Here is a 20,005-nt window from a genome sequence, read left to right as displayed (position 1 = left end):
ATGGAAATGCTGGATATGTTGACTGTGGCAGTGGTTTCATAGGGGTATATATACATCTATCAAAATTCATCAAATTGTACATCTGAAACATGTGTGGTTTCCTGTACAGAATTATACCGCAATAAAGTTGCTTAAAATAAATGAATTCTTAAAATAAAATAAAATTCTTCCCTCTTGAAGATTAGTGGTGTCTTTAAAGAGCTCCAAAGCTGGTTTAAATTGGAAACTTCCCAAAATCAGGCACCATCTCTGTTTTATTTGCTTATAGAATGCCTAGCACAGCACAAAGTGCTAAAAGACACTTAATAGTATTTGATGATGATGAATGAGACAATCAGAAGACGACAGGAAGACAGCTGGATGGAGACAGCAGTTCCTTTAGAGAGAAAGCCCCGCTTCTTCTAAGACAAGGGGCTGCTTTTACACGAATCACCTCAAAGAAGACCAAGTACATGGCAAAAAAAAAAAAAAAAAGTGTTCCATAAACAAAGGAAGAAAAAGAAGATAAAACCAGGACAGAGAAAGTTGTTCCACAATATAACAGAGAAGAAAGCTATTACAGCATAAAAAACACTGAATGAGATTTGATCAATATTTACTGTGCCAAACTATGTCCCTTGGGTAATCAAACATGAAATGGAGAATTCCAGTCCTCATGACTAGGAGACAGATAAAACTTCTAAGAGATTGCAGCAATGTGTTAATGAAGATTTGTTCAAAGTAATATGAGAACCCAGAAGACTGACTGGTGATTCAGTATGGATTTTATTCCCAAATCAATCATTTACAAGATACAGGTCCTGAAGAAAGTCACTGAGCCTCTTTTAATCATTATAGGGTAATAGTTAAGAGCACACATTCTGATACCAGACTGCCTGGGCTCAAATCCCCACTTGAGCGCTGTGCACAGCTGCACAACTCACTTAACCTCTCTGTTTCCTACTTTCCCCACCTGTGAAACAGAGATGACTACAGGTCCTGACACACAGGGCTGCGGCAGGGGAGTCAACAACGCACACAAAGCACTTAAAACAGCGCCTGCATATGAGTGCTATTAGCTACTAGCTCTTTTTCTTCATTTATAAAATCACTACTGGAAAAACAGCAAACTGTCTAAAAGCAAGGGCTTAGGGAAAAAACAACAACAAAATAACAAACCTGGGCTGAGTCCAGCTCCACCATTAAACTAGCGGGGAAGATCAAAATACACTGTCCAAAACAAGCCGCTCTGGAGTAAGGATTATTTTGAGCTGAAGACGTTTGAGAATCAACAAATGCACAAAGAGGATTTCTCTGAACTCCCCTTATCTGCCTAAAACAGATCGCCCGGAAAAAAAGAACTCAATTGTCATAAATCCCCTCACCAGGGGTTTCATCAAGTAGGAAGACGGGCTCTCATCACAGGAGAGGAGACAAGGAGTTAACACCACACCCAGAGAGGCAGTGTCACAAACCATCACATCCCCATCCATTTTCCTAAGGACCTACTGATCTTTCCTAAACATCATTTCCTCTCCCATAAGTGGCCATTCTCTCCCTCCTTTTCCCCTATTAAGATGGTCCATAAACTCTCCAATCTCACCACTCCTTTGGGTATTCACTGCTTTCTGTGATGGCCCATGCATGTAAAATTAAAATTTAATAAATGTGTATGATTTTTCTCCTGTTCATCTATCTGTCATCAGTTTAATTCACAGACACACCCCCAAGCCCAGCTAGTGAATCTAAGAGGACAGAGCATAAGTTTTTCATCCCCTACACTAGCTCTATGACTTTACCTAAGTTACCGTTATCTCTTGAAACTTTTCTCTACCTGCAAAATAGGAATGCTCACAATACCTTACACCCCACTGGGTCTGGGGGAGATTAATGAGATATGCATTGAAAGTACACGGTACAGAGCCTACCACTTATTAAATGCTCAAGGAATGTAAATACAGATCCTCCTCCACTTACGATGGGGTTACATCCCGATAAAATCATCTTAAGTTGAAATTCATGTAATACACCTAACTTACCTAACGTCATCGCTCAGCCTTTCCTACCTTACACGTGCTCAGAACACTTACATCAGTCTACAGTTGGGCAAAATCATTTAACACAAAGTCTATCTCACCATAAAGGGTTGAAGGCCTCGTGTAATCTATTGGATACTGTGTCCTGAAAGTGAAAAACAGAACGGTCAAGTGGGTCCAGAAGGGCTGTTTAAGTGTATGGGGCTGTTCCCCCTCGTGATCACATGGCTGGCTGGGGGCGGAGGCTCGCCGCCGCTGAACAGATCACGAGAGAATATCGCTCTCGGCACCGCTAGCCCGAGGAAAGAACAAAATTCAAAATTCGAAGTACAGTTTCTACTGTACGCACATCATTCTTGCACCATCATAAAGTCGAAAAATCCTAAGCCAAACCATCCTAGGTCAGGGACCACCTATAGTTACCCTTTTCCAGCCAACCTGACCAAAGACTGAGTAGGATCAAATGAGACAACATTTAATTGAAGATGGTTTATAAACTGCAAAACACTGTATGTTAAATGCTATAAAATCATCAATAATAAGAAAAGAATTATGAAGTACATCACAGAAGGAAATGAACACAAAAGTTACATGTAATTATTCAATTAAAAAACAAGAGTGAGAAAGAAAACGGATATGAAAACTGTTACATTTGCCAGGAGGTAGTCACACAGCCCAGCTGGAAGGGGGTGAACTGGGACTCCCAGGCTGTGATCACAGATCTGGGCTCACCAATGTGATTATACCATACGTGTTACTTCCTATTTAAATATCAGTATCCCACTTCCCATCCACTGAAAAGCATACCAAGCCAGCTTCTCTCAGCACCTTAAGTTGTTTCACATAACGGTCCCTGGAATTTCACGAAGACTTGTCTCTGCTCAACTTATTTTCTGAAAACCAGAGAGAGCCAGTACAAAAGTGCACTATCTTAAGAAGAAACACCGAGGAGGTATATTATATATAAATCCTTGAAGCTTCACTTCCCCCAAAGATCTGCCTATCTATTTTTGAAAACTAAAGAAATCAGAGGAAAAAGCCATTTTGGTTCCATTAGGTTTGTAGAGGAATGAATGGGGTGCCTGCTGGCAGGAAATTTAATGTAGTTAGGATGTGACTGAAGCAATCAGGGAGCATTTTTACTTTTGTTTGCATGACAGATTAAGCTCGCTGCTCTCACTGTTCTTAGCTGCAAATGCCACTTCTAATAGCCTACACATACTCATAGGGTTTGCAAATGAGGAATAAAGGAGGTTTTTTAAAATTGCAAATCCTCAGCAAAACAAATTTAGCTTTCCATGAACCTGCCCTCTCAAGAAGGTGGTTGGTTAACCCCTTGAAAGAAGACATGGGCTATAGTCAGTGCACATCTTTAACACAAAATCTGGGACTCTAAACCACTGCACATTATAAAAAGTTCTTGTGAATAAACATAAACTTCATTTTTCTCACCTCTGTACCCTGGATGGGGGAGCAAATATTCCATATCTTGGGGAACAACTAAAATACTGCACACCTCCAACTGAACCATCATTCTTGCCATGGGGCTTCTCAAGCTCTATCCCGTACCAATATCCTAGAACAAGAATATTAGATTTTAAAAGCATCTGTACTTTATCCAAAACTGTTATGTTACACAAATCCAAAGTCAAGATGGCTTAACATTCTCACAAATGACCAGAATGATGGAAGATCATCATGATCAAGTTTCAAAAGATAAAATTACAAAACAAAATTTGAAAATCTGAAAAATGAACCAGAAAACCATTTTACAAGCATAATTGTAGAGCTGTACACCGAGAAAGATAAAATGCACAAACACAAATTTGGCAAGGACTCGCTATAATACAAGCAGTGTATGACCAAAATATATCTAAAAGCTATAATAAGAAACAGTCCTTCACTTGGTAATATGGTCTAAGTGAGAGCAGGGTAGCATGATGCTGAGATGCATAAACCATAAAATAAACATGCAATCTTTTCATTTTGCTCTCCCAATATCAGAATACCACAAACAGTTCTTAAATAATTAAAGACAGACAAAAATAATATGGAAAATATGACTAGACTTCATGATGACTTTTCTTTTGTTTTAGCCCCACCCAGGATGAAAAAAAAATCACTTTTAATGTAAATGAAAAGATTTAGGTTAGCTAATGGGAAGAATTTTCTAAAAGGCTTTCAAGTATTTAAAAGAGCCCACTCTGAGGAGTAATAGGATTTCCTTTTCTAGAGGACATGAAGTTAAAGAGGGAGTTTGCTTTTAGTGTGGTAAATATTAGATAAATGGACATATACTCCTAGGGTAATGGCTCTGGATGAGGGTGTCTCCTGACCAGCTGAAAGTACCCAATAGTCCATTCATTTTTGTGTGTGTGTGGAGGGGTAATTAGATTTTTATTTATTTATTTTTAATGGAGGTACTGGGGATTGAACCCAGGACCTTGTGCATGCTAAGCATGTGCTCTACCACTGAGCTATACCTACCCCAATCTTTTTTTACTTAAAAAGACAGTGCAGTAGTAATTGTATCTGGTCTCTTAGAAGCAGTATCAAATAAAAAAATAAGGATATATATACATTGAGAAACCTATTGAAAAAACTTTTTACAAATTACAAAAATTTTGTTTCCTTCAGATTAACAGTTCAAAGAGTCAATTATATAACTTCTAAAGTGACAATCTAGAAGTTCTTAATTTTATTCCTCTTATGTTCAAAAAGATAACACTGGAATCTACTCCTAATATTGGAGGTGGGGTTGAAAAGACTAAAGTAATGCATGAGATTGTTTTTTATACCTAAACAGTCCTACTGTGCACAAGTACTAAGTGATGTACACAGACCTACTGTTCAGCAGCACTGACGCCCGGAAAACAGGTCATCCCGTTTCTGAATGTCGTTAACCAGGTTACTCTGGTTGCCACTGTTATTTCTCTGAGTGCCACAGTTACAACTTTCCAAGTTTTACTTCCTTCTGCCTTTGATGCTTTCCTACATAATTTTTTCATTTTCCATTTTAATAAACCACAACACTGCTACATGTTTGCCATGTAACTCCTCAAGGAGCACAGCATGCAGCAGGAAGACATGATGGCAAGTGCTAACAGCAGTGACCACATATCGTCTGGTGGGGATCTCTTTCCCATCTGAACGGCGACTGCTTTCAGAGGTGGCCCTGATAAAGATGCTGAAGGCACTAAACATGCCCTCTGTCAGGTCTACATCCTATAATCTATAGCTTAGATATTACCACTGTTCTATGGAACTGACTAATCAAATTTTGATGCCACAGAAATATACACTACTTTCTAAAAGGGAGAAGGACTTAAACAAAAACCTTCCAACTTTTATATTTGCTTATTACTTCCCAAATTTCTAAATGCTCTATGCTAGGAGTTCAAAAATTAAAAGTCAACCTAAGATAATTAATTGTATCCAAATGAATCAAATCATCCAAGACTTGTTTAATATAACCAGAGAAAAGAAACTCGAAAGACACGGTGATTGTGGAAAAATAACCTACCTTTGGGATTCCTAGGCTTTTATTTGAGAACCTACAAGAACATTCTAATTAATCTCAATTACTACCTGGAGCTCTAAGAGAGACATGAATTATAAAACATATAGCCCATCTCCAATCAATTAGTTGGACTAGAATTATAAATGGTCCTAAAGAAACAGAACTGTGCTGAGAGACAACTCCCCATGTTTCTGCATGTCTATGGACAGAGGTACCGACCATCTTGTCACGGGCGTCTGTAAAGAGGACAGCCTTGGAGGACAGAGACAGAGTCTCCACCAGCACGAGAGACAGGCACACTTACTGTCCAGTATAAAGGTTCAGATTCCCTAAGTGCGGGGCTCCTCCCCTGCAACGCAAACCACTGGTATGCAGGTGTCACCTGGCCTCGCAAGCTCACCCCCAGAAACTGGGGATCAGGAAACAAACACGAGAAAATGCTGCCACTTTGGCTACCGCTGTTGCCAAGAGCACTGGGGTCCTGTCTCTGACCCAGGAACCTCCCATCTTCTGCCAGCTTCTAGGAGGCTCTGACAATCTAACTTGTCAGCACACAAATAGGGTAAAATCTCAGATCCTTCAGAGTGCTTGACAGAAAGCTACAAACTTTAAAACACACACACACACACACACACACACACACACACACAAAAATCAGCCTGCAACTGACCCCACCGCAGGGACGGCACTGCCTGTGGAAGAAGGTCAGGGGGCTTAAGCTCCGTCCGGTTGTTTGTGTCATGAAAGGTGCAGATGTGGATGGGCATGGGGACAACTCTCCTCAACTCTGTCATGTTCAAGTGACTGCCAGCTCGAGCTTTTAAGGAAAGTTTCAATGGCTTTATAATAGACGGTCTTCCTTGGTTCTGTCTTGGGGGGAAAAATGCTCTGGGTAACCTCTTCCTAAAATGCTGTAATGCCACCATGTGTCAAAACAGCATACTGCTATTTAAAACACACAAACGTGGCTTTATTCAACTGGCTTCTATTTGAAATTACAATCACTGAGAATGCAAAAGAAAGATAACCTTACTTTGGAAACACAATATTAAGTCTAGACTGGAATGAACATATAAATGCACAAAAGTGCATTTTTAAGGTCCACAGATACGCAAAACCTTTTTCATTTTCCTTTGAACCCCTTTGCTTTTCTCTCCAAGCCACTGTTAAAAGCTATCTGTGGTGAACTCATTACCTACTCATTTCAAAGATTATCCTTAGCACAAATCTAATCCTGAAGTTTTCTCTGTTATTTAGCACACTCGGCAATCAATGAGAGTAAATTTGGAGAGTAACAACTAATTTTAACATTAGACAATTTAAAAGATAATTGGCAAGAAAAATTCATGACTAAGTCAACCTGAGTAAAAAATGGTCTGCATTTTAATCAACAGTTTTGCATTTTCTGGGCCACAGCTGCCATCCATAAGAACTGTTAATCAAGAATTCTCTATATAAGTACATTTTATTTATATATAAAATTTTAAGCCTTTTGTATTCTAAAGAATGCAAGTTGAACAAAAAATACACAGATGAGTTACCTGGAGCAAAGTTTGTTGTCCCAAAGAACTTAACGGTACCGATTCTCTGGCCTACCACCAACACCCTATCTCCAAGGCGGAGCTCTCCTTCACAACGTGTATTATTTGCTACAGATGTTGCTGAGGAATTCAGACCTGTTTGAGGGGTTGGTAGGGGAAAGGGATTGGAAAGGAAAAGAGAAAAAAAAAAAAAAAACAAAGGGAAACTCAAAAAGCACATTAGCTGAAAAATTACTTACGTATTCTAAGCAGTCTAGTTAGTTGGAGATTTCAATATGCTGCCATTCCTTACACACATCATCTATGGCTGTGTTTCTCACGTGTGAAGTCAAGCTACTCAGAAGAAATCTGAATGGTTTCCTGAGACAATTGCTGTCACGGGAACTTACATGATTCCTGGTGAAGTGTCAACTCTACCCTGATTTCCTGGGGGCGCCCACTACTAGAACAGAGGTCGGCACACCTTTTCTGTAAAAGGCTACACAGTAAATACAACTGCTCCCCTCTGCTGTTGTCACACAAAAGCAGAGACAAAACGGGCAGTGTGTTTCAATAAAACTTTTTTTTTTTTTTTTTTTTTTTACAAAAATAGGTGGTAGGTTGGATTTGGCCCATGGGCTGTAGCCCGCCAAGCCCTGTTCTAGTAAAATGCTAGAATCAGAGTAGTTCAGTGTGAAACTGAAACTGCTATACAGGAATCTAATTATCCCAAATTGATGTCCTTGTTAGAAACAAGACCATTTCCTCTCACCTTGATTCAGACCTCAACCCTCAACAGCCTTCTACTGAACATCAGAAGTCCTAGAGAAATACTGTCTAGAATGAAATACTGTTCAATTGTAACAGAGAAGAGCTGGGTCCTTGAGGCTTCTCCCATCAGTCTGTGAACAGGCTGTCCTCTGGGAAGGCCTAGGGAACCCTGCCTGAGGGTGTGGGATGGAGGATAAGTCACCCTGTTAACAGGGAGACACTAAGAACACGGCAACAAATGGGGAACACAAACCCAGGGGGAAGGAAGGTTTGGATAAAGCATAAACTAAACAGTCCCAGGTCCTCATAATAGCCAACATTTCCACAGCACTTCACAGTTTACAAAGTGCTTTTCATGAGCATTATAATCAAGGATAAGATAAAACTCGGGATTAACTAAGACATAGTGTTCACAGGTAGTAGGTGGCACACCTGGCTTAAAACCCAGACCCTGTGACCAGAACACTCAATTCTGTCCCAGGCTGTCTGCAGGCCATGGACCAAGGATGGCAAGTCCAACATCGGGATACAACAGTGCTGAGCTCACAGACTTCCTCCCCCACCTCTCCCATCTCCCCATCCCTTCTTGCTGCTCCTCTTCCTCCTCCTTTACTCTGACTCCTGCTAACGTCCACCCTCTGCAAGCCTCATCTCCCTCACATGCAAGTCTACAGAGAGCGTGGAGTATCTACTCACTCCAGAAAAAACGTCTTAAGGAAATGTCTCTGGGGTTCCAAACGGGGACTTTCTGCCACACGTCTCCCATTCTCTCTCCTTCCCCATTTAAGAGGTCCCTTTTCTCACTCTCATTGACAACTTTCTTCACCTTTAGTATTATTTAAGACTACAAACCTTTCATATTTATAAACAGAAAAAAAGGTTAAATATGTAAGCACACTAGAACTACTTCATATAAAGGGTAAAAAAGATTCCACACCTGCACATAAATTTTAAAACGAAGTCAATGTCAAAAGCCCAAATTCCAAATGAGGGAGCCCTTGAAGTGTAAACAAAATTCAGACAAGCATAATTGCAACATGACCACAACTTCTCTCCTCTGTCCCTCACAGCATCAAAGAGAAAGTGGTTGAAGGGGAAGGGGAATCTATTCAGACAATAAATATTCCAGGTACAGTTCAGGCAAAACTGATAAGTTCTCCACTTTAAGAGTTCCAACTTTTAAGCTTATTTTGTCAATATTAATATTGACGGTTGGTTTGTTTTTTCCCCATACAATACATATCTTAAAGAGAAAAAAAAAATCCCATCATGAACATTTTCTATAATAAAATATTGGTTCAGTAAAAGAATGAAAAGTATCAGAAAAAGAATCTAGTAATTATTATGAGGCTCATTAAAAACAAGTTATGCCAAAATGACTTCATTTCCTTTCTGGACAGATTTGCTATGTGGGTAAATAAGTAAATGGCAATAAGTTCTATGTATGTTGATTTCAACAAGAAAATGTGTCTTAAACATCCATACACATAACTGAAGAAATGGGGACTGAATGAGACCATGCAGGATTCACAGCAAGTCAAAAAGCCACATCAGAACAGGTTATCATTGTCAACCTCCCTTATCTGGTTTTAAATGACCTTGCTAAAAACAGAGATAGCATATTTTTTAGATAAGAAGCTAACACAAAAGTGTGTAGAAAAGCTAACATGCAAGATATAAAAAATAAAATTCAGAGGGACAAAAATTCTAACATTAAATTAAATAAAAATAAAAGTAAAGTCCTATGTCAAGACGCAAAAGGAAGAAACTTGGCATAAAGCTCTGTTTGAGCCAATGACACGGTGCGGTCACCAGAACTGCATGAGCAGCCTGAGCCTGGACTTGTACCGAGAGGCAGTGGTTCTGCTCTCTACCCACTGGCCAGGAGAGGCCCGGGGACCCTGCAGCGGGAGGAGGCAGCGAAGGGACTGGAGACCGAGTTGGACTCTGAAAGCGGCAGGGAAGCCCCAGACAGACCTGCGAGGAGAGCCCAGGTGTGCCACTTAGAAACTGCAGCTGTGCACCAACGCCTGTGCCTCCTCATTCATAAATTGAGGATGGCCGTAGCAGTACCTATCCCACAGGTTTATTTTGAGAACTAAATGAAATAAAGTATGTAAAGCACCTTTAATAGTACCCCAAATAGGAAGTATAACATGTTTTGACATCTGAGTTATTATTCTATTAGGCTTAGATTAGAAAAGAGAGAAGAAAGGTAACAGACCGTACAGTTTCCAAGAATCTGAGGATCTATCACAAAGTTCTACGAGCCTTACAGAAGGGGCTGGAGGCCTTAGAAACAGGAGGAAGAGAAGTCAGTACAGACAAGGAGAAGGGCAGGTGCACGAGGAGAAAGGCAGCGGTCAGAGTAGGCGGGTGGATGGGAAGGAGGTGGGGGGCTGCGGGAGACAGGGGAGGGGGCAAGTGGTTCAATCTGACTGAAGTATAGGGTTCCTTCTACACATTTAAAAACAGCAAATCTACTTACAAACAAACCAAGATAAAAAACACCAAGAAAGCCTGGTTGAAAAAGCCATAGATACCAGCACTGGCTCTAGACGAGACAGAAGGGCTTTTGCTCACTGTCTTCCTGTTACCGCCACGTGCAATCAGCTTCTTAGGGTGGCCCTGCTTGTGTTCCAGAGACGACGTAGAGGAGGAGCTGCTGATGGATCCAAGCAAGGTCGCTAAAACGGGTGAAAGAAAAGGATATGTTGGAGGGCAGAAAATAAGAAGTGAATCAACGAGACACTTTTCCAGGTTAGCACCTTCTGACACTCTCCATTTAGCTTCCCCAGCTGTGGATTCCCCAGTGTTGAATTAAATGCCTGATTTCATCCAAATATATTGCAGTTCATATGTACAAGATTTTATAACTCAAGCAAACTGTAAGGATACAAAGGACCCACACTACATGATGATAATATTATGCAGAAGAGTGTTGTCTCGTCATTAACTTAGACCAACCACCTATTCTAACCACTGTCTCTCACCTCTCATTTTAGATGAGTTAACAGAATCACATCTTACTTATATTTTTAAAAAACATTATTCATTTCAAGGTAACACTGACTTAATATTAAACTGTTCTGAGTTAACCTGAAGGCAAGCGGGAACACTTTTGAGTTTTCTATTCATGCCCTATTCACCCAACGAGTTGACAGCTAAAGGCAATTTTACTTTTATCAAGCCATCTACACTATGGAATCTCCTTTTATTCTCTTAATCTAATCCAGTAATTCTCTAATTTAAGTGTACATAAGAATCATAACACAGGATTTTATACAAAAACATATATACTTTACTATGAGCTTGCATAGAGGATTTTCAAGGATAAATTTTTGCTGTAATGATTTTTCCCTTACAAATTTTAAAATTTAGCCCCCATGTAAGCTATATCACTGTACTATTTTAAAATTCCATCAGTGAATTAAATTTTGATAACAGACGTTATAATTTGTATTACCATCTTTCTCTGTTCCAGTTTTCAAGTCTTCACCAGGAGGCAACGAAAGTGTTGATTCTGAAGCACTGTCTCTTTTTGATGTCATTAATCCTGGAACACAGAAACGAAACGTTCAGCAAGAAAGAATTTTGTTTAACATTAAACAAAAGTATATTCACTGTTAAAGTAAAGCCATCCCTCATTTTCTAAATCTTATCCACTTCTGAAAACTTGTTGGCTAATAAATTCAGACAGCAGGGGCCAATATTTCACTATTTAAAGAAGAAAGAAAAGAATGCATTCCCAGTCCATCTGAAAACCCCAGTTTCTCCAAATATCACTAAAGTGTTTCTTAAACCTTAAAATCCACTAAGAAATTCTAAATAATAGAAAGCATTTAAAACACAGCTCCCTAACTGTCTGATACTTAATGCACTCATTAGTAAAATGAGGTAAAGCAAACCTCATCCAGTTACGACCTGCAAACAACTCAATTGATTTCACTGGTGTATGCAGGCAAATTCCCTGTAGCAGATTGTCTATTTAGATAGTGAATTTGGGGTAAAATTTTCTGGAAATCATTTGAACAATTATTTATGTAAGTGTGAGTCAGACAGTAAGAAGCTCTGTACTCTGCCACTGGTATTCTGAAAATGACTACCCCGAATCTCACCACACCCAACTCCCATTAAAAAAACAAACTCATTTTGAAAAAGAAAGAGCTTGTGAATAATACTCTACTAAGATTTCTATTTCAATTCTACAGAAAAACTGAGCTTGGCACTCTGAGCATCACACACACACACACACACACACACACACACACACACACACACACACACACCCCACGGTCCTAGCCTTAAAGGAAGATCTTTTCAGTTTGGCACTCTGAGCATCTCACACACACTCACACACACTCACACACACACACACACCCCCACACACACACACACCCACGGTCCTAGCCTTAAAGGAAGATCTTTTCAGTTTGGTGTGGTAGAAAGACAGGAACATGAACAACTAAAATATGAGGGCGTGTCTGATATAAGCCCTAGCACAGAAGGAGGACACAATAATTGTGGCTACAAAGACAAATTAATGCATCAACAGGATCACGTTCCGATGTGGGTCTTGATAGGTCAGATTTCTTCCAGAGAATACTGGAGGTATAATCAGAAAAAACTGAGGGTAGGCATTACAGATGGACAAACAGAAAAAACAAAGAAAGACAGGGTCAGAGAAGGATGAGCAGCTTGGCTGGAATAAAGTGCACTCTGGGGACGTGGGAGAAGCAAACAGGGTAGACAGGTCATGGTAACATCTTAGAGGGTGACAGTGCCGGCCAAGGACCTGGAGCTCTTCAATAAGAAACAAGCCTCTGATGGGCTTTGAGGAGCAGGACTCGGATGAACAGTAACAGGTGAATAACATGACCCCCGACAGCAAAGTGCAGAAGGAAAGAAAGAAAGCAGAGGAGGAGAGACTGGAAGCAGAGGCCAGGAGTGGGGGGCCAGAACCACAACAGCGGAAACTGGAGGGAGGGGTGGGCAAGGGAGATTTTGTGAAGGCAACCCACAGAGCAAATTTCATATTTTCAGTTATGTTTTTCAGTTCTAAAATATCCATTTGGTTCTTTCCTTTTATTTGAATTTTCTGAGATAACCAGAGATTCACATGCAGTTGTAAAGAAACGATACCGGGAGATCTCTTGTCCACTTTGGCCAGTTTCCCCCAAAGGTGACACCGTACAAAACCGTAGTATAATATCACAACCAGGAGACTGACACTGATACAATCCGCCGTTCTTACATCACCTCCATCTTACGTGGACTCACGTGTGTGTGTTCACATGCATCCTTTGGTTCTTCGGTATAACATCATTTCTCTGCTGAAACTTCCCACTTGTCTCAAGAGTGTTCACCCTTAATTCTTAGAGGGTTCTAACTTGTTCTTTACAATCTTTATCTGGTAAATATCGGTATCACCCCAGGGTTGACATCTTTTGATTCTTTTTCCTTGTGATACGTTTGAGATTTTCCATATTTTGAGCAATAGTGAATTGCTTCCTGTACATTATGAATATTGTTTTATAGGACTCTGGCTATTGTTTAAATCCTATAGAGAACGTTGATTGTTTTGTTTTGTTCTGCTTTAGCAGGCATTCAACAGTTAGCAGGCAGTTAGGTTCAGGCTGGAAGCTCCTACCGCTTTCTGTGACTGTGGTTCCAACAGTCAGTTGCTGAAGCCTATCTGGAGTCTGTCTCATGTGCTGTGCCTCCCAGTAGTTAGTCTGAGCCCCGGGTAGTGGTCTGTGCAGGAGGCCACAGCCTGTGGTCAGAGCCCTGCACACACCACTTGGGAGTAAGCCCCGTCCACACCCACCACTCCGAGACCACTGTCTTGAGCTCCCTCTTCTCCACTGTCTCTGACACTTTCCTGCTCCCAGGGGTACCCCTTCCTGATATTCTGGGTAGAATGCCCAGGCTTTAAGCTCCCTGCTCTGTCATATAATCTTCTGAGATAGACTCTGCTTATGGGGCCAAACTGTGTGAAAAAAGAAGAAAAACTAATAAGGATTCCACCCATGTTCTTGGGACCACAGTTTCTCTGACCAGAGACACGAGTGCCCCTCCCATGGGGTTTCAGGTGCCTGGCCGTCCCTTGCTGCTGTTACACCTTACATCGTGCAGGGCTGCCTGGGGCCCGGGGAGTGAAAGAATCAAAGAAGTTAAAAAAAAAAAAAAAAAGGCAATCAAAACAGAAAACAGGGATTTCTTCCACTTTCTGTCTAGTAGAAGACCCCTTTCCTGATCTTCCAGCCACAAATAGAGAGCCTCTCTTTGAGCTTTCTTTCCATGTCTGCTGCATACTTCTGGGTTTCAGGTTAAAAGGATACCATTTATAGTAGCATCAAAAAGTACAAAGTACCGAGGAACAGACCTCACAAAACAGGTACAAAATATCTATAGAGAAAATTACAAAATTGTACTGAGGTATTTTTAGAGGACTCAACTAAATAAAGCAATACCCTAAAACTTATAATTAAAAGACTGAATATTGTAAAGATGTCAGTTCTTCTCAAGTTGATTTAAGGTTCAAATGTAATACCAATTAATATTTCAGAAGACATTTTTATTTTTCATACTAAAAATAACATTCTATTTGTCTGTTTATCTGGTAGTTAACTTTCTATAAAGGAGCAAAAATTATGTTGTCACAAGAACTTTTTTTTTGAGATATAATTTCAGTTTATGGTTGCAAAATAATATTTTCTTGCCCTGGGGATATATTTATCACCTTATTTATTTACTTTTCCTTTTTATTTTTTTAAAGGATAGCTGACATACAATATTACATTAGTTTCAGGTGCACAACATAGTGATTTGACATTTACATTCATTACAAACTGATCACCCAGTAAGTCTAGTTACCATCTGTCACCACAAAGTTATTACAATGTTACTGACTATATTCCATATGCTGTACATTATATCCCCGTGACTTTATTTTATAACTACAAGTTTGTGCTTCTTAATCCCATTCACTTATTTTGTGCAAGCCCTCACCCCTCTCTCAACAGTTTTTTAAGGAAACTTAACAGCTTATTCTAAAATTTATATGAAAATGTGATTCATAAGGACCAAACAGGCAAGACAGTGTTCATGAATAAGGTAGGAGGCTTTCCTCTACTAGATGGCAAGATTTATTTTTTAAAAAATGATAGTAATTATGAAGGGCAGTACTTACCACAGGGATATTCAAACAGGCCAATAGAACAGTACAGAAAGGCCAACCAAATTCTTGGACAAAACCCTTTAATGATGGTAGAAAGCCTTTCTGCTTCCGCTACTGATGAGTTAGCAAGTGTTTACCAAGGATCTGTTTTGTGCTATGTGCTGCAGTGACTACAAAAGCACAAATACTCTCACAGTCCATTTAAAGTGTAAGATTTTACTGAGGAAATAAAAGACCTGCACAAATACAGCCATCAGAGGACAAAGCCCAGGACAACAAGTAGCAGTCAGGTGGTACGGGTGAGACCATGTACGATGTCAGAGAGGGAAGAGACCAAAGAGGGCTGGGGTCACCAAGGAGGTTTTTCATGGGCAGCAGGGTCTGCATAAGGAAGTAAAGAAAAACTGAGACCCCAAAAGGCAAAAGTCAAATACTCCCCACAGACAAAGCACGAAGGAAAGAGTGATAACCACATACACAAAAGGCAGTGAGACATGACAAACCGCAGCTCAACTGCAAAGCAGGAAGAGACTCCACGAGAGAGAGGTCCCTGACCGCCAGGGCAAGAGTCGGACTTTTTCTGATAAGAAAGAATTCACTAAAATTCCTGAGCAAGTGAGAAACATAAAGCTAGTTGTGTTGTATATATATTCTTCAGAGGTACAAAATCGAGCTTTGAGGTTAGATTAGGGGGTGATAAAGGTATACAGATAGTAAGAAAGGAAAGGAAAAATCTGAAATACTCTTGTCAGGAATTAAAACCATAAACCATGACTGATGTTTAAAACCATGTAGTAGACAAGCTTTATTAAATTCAGGTTTCGCAGGGAGCTAACCAAAAAGCGTGGAGCACTTTAAATATAAGGCATTCCACTAATGAAATTAAAGTGCGGAGAAGACACCTAACTTTCTGGTTTGACTTACCAGTGTTTATTTTTGATGTTACGTGAGCTACGTCAATTTTCTGGGCCCTGATGAGAGGTGCAGCTTTTGTAGAAGGCGTGTGTGCTATATTCTTCCTTCGATCTTTTGCTTTACTTATCTTTGAAAGAGGTGCAAAAATACCTAAGGGAGAATGCAGAGTTTCAGTTCGTGTTAAACAATTAAGAGCATTTCAAATAAAGGGACAAGTACAACCATTCTTACTATAAATCTTCAAGTGCTTTCACAGTGTCTACCGGGTGCCCAGGAAAGAGACACAGTTAAAGAAGTCAAAAAACTTCTTGCCTATAAAGAGTAGGACTCAGGGTCACAAAGAGCAAGACAGGGGAGGGTTTAGTAGTTATTTTTAACAAATATTATAATACAATCTGACTTATTAAACTAGGTATATGTATTCACTTTGGTAATTATTAGAAGATATAAAAATGGTATTACCAAGTATTTAAAATTATTATAAAACTTTTATAATTGCCAAAACTGAGAAGTAACCAAGATACCCTTTAGTAGATGACTAGTTAAACTGTGGTATATCCAGACAATGGAATATTTTCATGCTAAAAAGACCTGGGCTATCAAGCCATGAAAAGACATGGATGAAACTTAAATGCAAATCACTAAATAAAAGCAGCCAACTTGCAAAGGCTCCATCCCATATGATTCCAGCTATTGTCATCCTGGAAAAGACAAAACTATGGAGCCAGAAAAAAGACCAACTGTTGCCAGGGGCTGAGGTGAGGAGGGATGAATAAGGCAGTGAAAATACCCTATAATACAGCAGTGACGAACACACGTCACTATACGTGTGTCCAAATCCACAGAATGTACGACACAAAGAGTGAACCCCTTAAGGTAAACTATGAACTTTGCATGCAAATAAACTCCAAATTGATTAAATAATATAGTATTTAAAAATTAAAACATTCAAAAAAATATATAACCTGTAACTAATCCTTGGATTAGGAAGAACTATCTATTTTAGCATAGAAGCAAGGTAAGAAACTATAAAGGAAAAATCTTTTAACTACAGAAAACTGTATGTCCAAAAACACTGCAAATTAAGTCCAAAGGCAAATGACAAACTGGGCAAAAATACATATAACAAATACAAGGGCATAACATTCTAGATATGTATTTAAATTTTTAAAAACTCTTATCATTTAAAAAAAAACCACTAATATCCCAATTTTTAATGGACATACAACATGAATAATTATTTTTTGGCAACTGCCAAGATAACAAAAAATACATATACTACAATACAACATTTTAAATGTTTTATTTCACCACAGAGAAATATAAATTCAAACAGAAATTTTCACCCATCAAATTGGAAAAATTAAAGGTAATGAAGCCATTAAAAATCACATTTTCAAACAATGTTTAACGATTTGGGGGAATTAGAATGGCAACCAAAAAAGTAGAATATCTAACTGTATACAATCCAAATTTTGCAGAAAAATTATACACAAAAAAATACAGGAGATTTTATTTTCTTTCTTTCTTTTTTAATGTTTTTTAAATCTAATACAATGGGATATTTTTAATAAAGAAAAAATTTTGAAACATAGACTCAAAAATGAGGCTCCCTTTGTATAACAAAAGGAAACTAGTGATTTTGATAAATTTATAAGTTACCAAATAGTTAACATTTTAGGGGGTGCTTACAGGGAACCAACCACTATTCTAGGTGCTTTACATATTTATCAACACACTTAATTCTCACATGAACTCTTGAGGTATTGTTACCCTCATTCTGTAGAAGAAAACTGAGGCACAAGAAGAGAAAGAAGGTCCCACAGCTGGTAGGCAGAGCAGCAGATTCTTACTCAAGCAGTCAGGCGCCAAAGCCCACACCCTTCAATATTATACCACACTGCCTCCCTGTCACACCACAAGATGAAATACCATGCAACCAGGGAAATTAATGTTCTACGAAAATACTCCACAGCAAGGAAAAACATTCACAACACAGTGACAAAAGCAAACTGAAATCAATGTGTCAGGGTGTGTGTGTGTGAGAGAGAGCGAGCGAGCAAGAGAGAGCAAGTGGGGAGGAATATAAAATTAAACAAACATTTGTCAGAGAAAGAATCATCCCAGCCCCAGAGCACAGTAAAAACAAGTTGGTGTCACTTGCTTCTCCAATTTTTCAAGTCTCTCAACCTCCAGAGCTCTATATGTCCTTGGCAATAAAGAGTCAAATCTCTCCTTCAGTCGCGACCCCGCCATGAGCAGGGTTCAGGAAGGTCTACAGAGCTGGGCGCACTCCCAGTAAGACCCCCTCTCCCGTCACAGCACTGCTCGCAGCCGGAAAAGGGCAGCCCCTGCTTTTATCATGTAAGTAACTGGGGAGACAGTTTTATTTTAAACTAATTTAAAATAATAGAAATTTACTCTTTTATCAATTCTCATTATATTTGATAATATCAATCTTACCGTATTTGGGGGCACATTTAAAGTACTGGACTTTCCCAACACTTCCATTGTTTTTTCCTTCTGGTTCATCCAACTCAATGCCAGCCCACTGCCCACTTGCAAATTCAGTTGTTCCACAAAATCTTAATGTTCCAACCTAAAGAAAACATAAATTGGAGAAACTTTTGAGTATTACTAGTAATTCTAAGTGTCCTACTCTTACAACTTTATCATGGAAGTTTTTAAAAAAAATCTCCTGAAGTAGACTTCTGAAAAAGGAAAATATTACCAGGGATAAAAAGAGACCTTAAATAATCATACAAGTGTCAATGGACCAAGAAGGCCTAAGAATCCTAAATCTATATGCACCTAACAATTGAGCTTCAAAACATATGAAATAAAAACTGATAGAACTGAAGATAAATAGAGAAATCCACAGTCACAGCTGGAGACTTCAACAAACCTCTCCCCATAATCAATAGGCCCAGCAGGCAGAAAACCAGTGAGGATATAAGAAACTGAAAACTGAAACCAGCTATAAGCCAATCCAGCCTAACATTTATAAAATATTCCATCTGAAACAGAATACAAATGTAAAAGAGTAGAAATCATACACAATATGCTCTTAGACCATAAAGGAATTAAACCAGAAATCACTAACAGAAAGATATATGGAAAAATCTCTTAATATTTGGAAATTAAACAATATACTTCTAAACAACCTATGGTTAAGAAAAAGAAAATCACAAGGGAAATAATAAAATATTTCAATTGAATAAAAATGATAACAAAATAAGTCAAAATTTGTGGATGTAGCAAAAGCAGTGCTTAGAGGCAAATTTATAGCATTAAAATGCTTGTATTAGAAAAGGTCTCAAATCAATGATATAAACTTCCACCTTACAAAACTAGAAAGTGAAAACCCAAAGCAAGCAAAAGAAGGAAATAATAAAGATAAAAAAGAATGAAAAAACAATAGAGAAAAATCAATGAAACTAGAAGCTAGTTCTTTGGAGGGATAATTAAGGTAAACTTTTAGCTGGAGACCAAGGGAAAGAAAAGAGAAGACACAAATTACAAATATCATGAATGAAAAAAGGACACTATTAAATCCCTTCAGTCATTTAAAGACATAGTAAGAAAATATTATAAATAATTCTATGCCTACAAATTTGACAAATTAGATGAAATGTTCCAATTCCTTAAAAGACACAAACTGTCAAAGCTCACACATGCATTGAATCCGTGATTAAGAATCTTCAAAACAAAAATGCCCTACAGACCCAGATGGCCTCACTGGTGAATTTGACCAAAGAATTTAAGGGAAAAAAATCCCAATTCCACACAAACTCTTCTAGAATATAAAAGCAGAGAGATCCATTCTCAACTCATTTTATGAAGCCAGCATTACGCTGATATCAAAACCAGACAAAGACACTATAAGAAAGCTATAGACCAATATCCCTCATGAACATAAACACAATAATCCTTAACAAAATAGCAAATCAAATTCAGCAATACATTGAAAGGACAATACAGCATGACCAAGTGAGGTTTATCATGAGAATGCAAGGCTAGTTCAACATTTGAGAATTAATCAGTATAATTCATCATATCCACAAATTAAAGGCAGGGGTAGTGG

The 20,005-nt window shown here is 38.8% G+C and overlaps 1 protein-coding gene across 4 annotated transcripts in view; it reads right to left on the bottom strand.

Moving 5' to 3' along the window:
- CLIP4 (CAP-Gly domain containing linker protein family member 4) overlaps positions 1-20,005 on the bottom strand; it is a 100,203-nt gene that overhangs the window by 18,083 nt on the left and 62,115 nt on the right. For all 4 annotated transcript variants that reach the window (XM_032497288.1, XM_032497286.1, XM_032497285.1 and 1 more), the window contains exons 8-13: positions 18,385-18,520; positions 15,931-16,071; positions 11,293-11,382; positions 10,370-10,513; positions 7,077-7,211; positions 3,468-3,591 (exon numbers count right to left, since the gene is read on the bottom strand). In XM_032497288.1, coding sequence (XP_032353179.1) covers positions 3,468-3,591; positions 7,077-7,211; positions 10,370-10,513; positions 11,293-11,382; positions 15,931-16,071; positions 18,385-18,520 — 770 coding nt within the window. The remainder of the gene's footprint in view (positions 1-3,467; positions 3,592-7,076; positions 7,212-10,369; positions 10,514-11,292; positions 11,383-15,930; positions 16,072-18,384; positions 18,521-20,005) is intronic.

Source organism: Camelus ferus, chromosome 15 (assembly GCF_009834535.1).
Source record: "Camelus ferus isolate YT-003-E chromosome 15, BCGSAC_Cfer_1.0, whole genome shotgun sequence".
NCBI lineage: Eukaryota > Metazoa > Chordata > Mammalia > Artiodactyla > Camelidae > Camelus > Camelus ferus.
The sequence above is the reverse complement of the archived record's forward strand: the minus strand, read 5'-3'. Positions and strand labels throughout refer to the sequence as shown.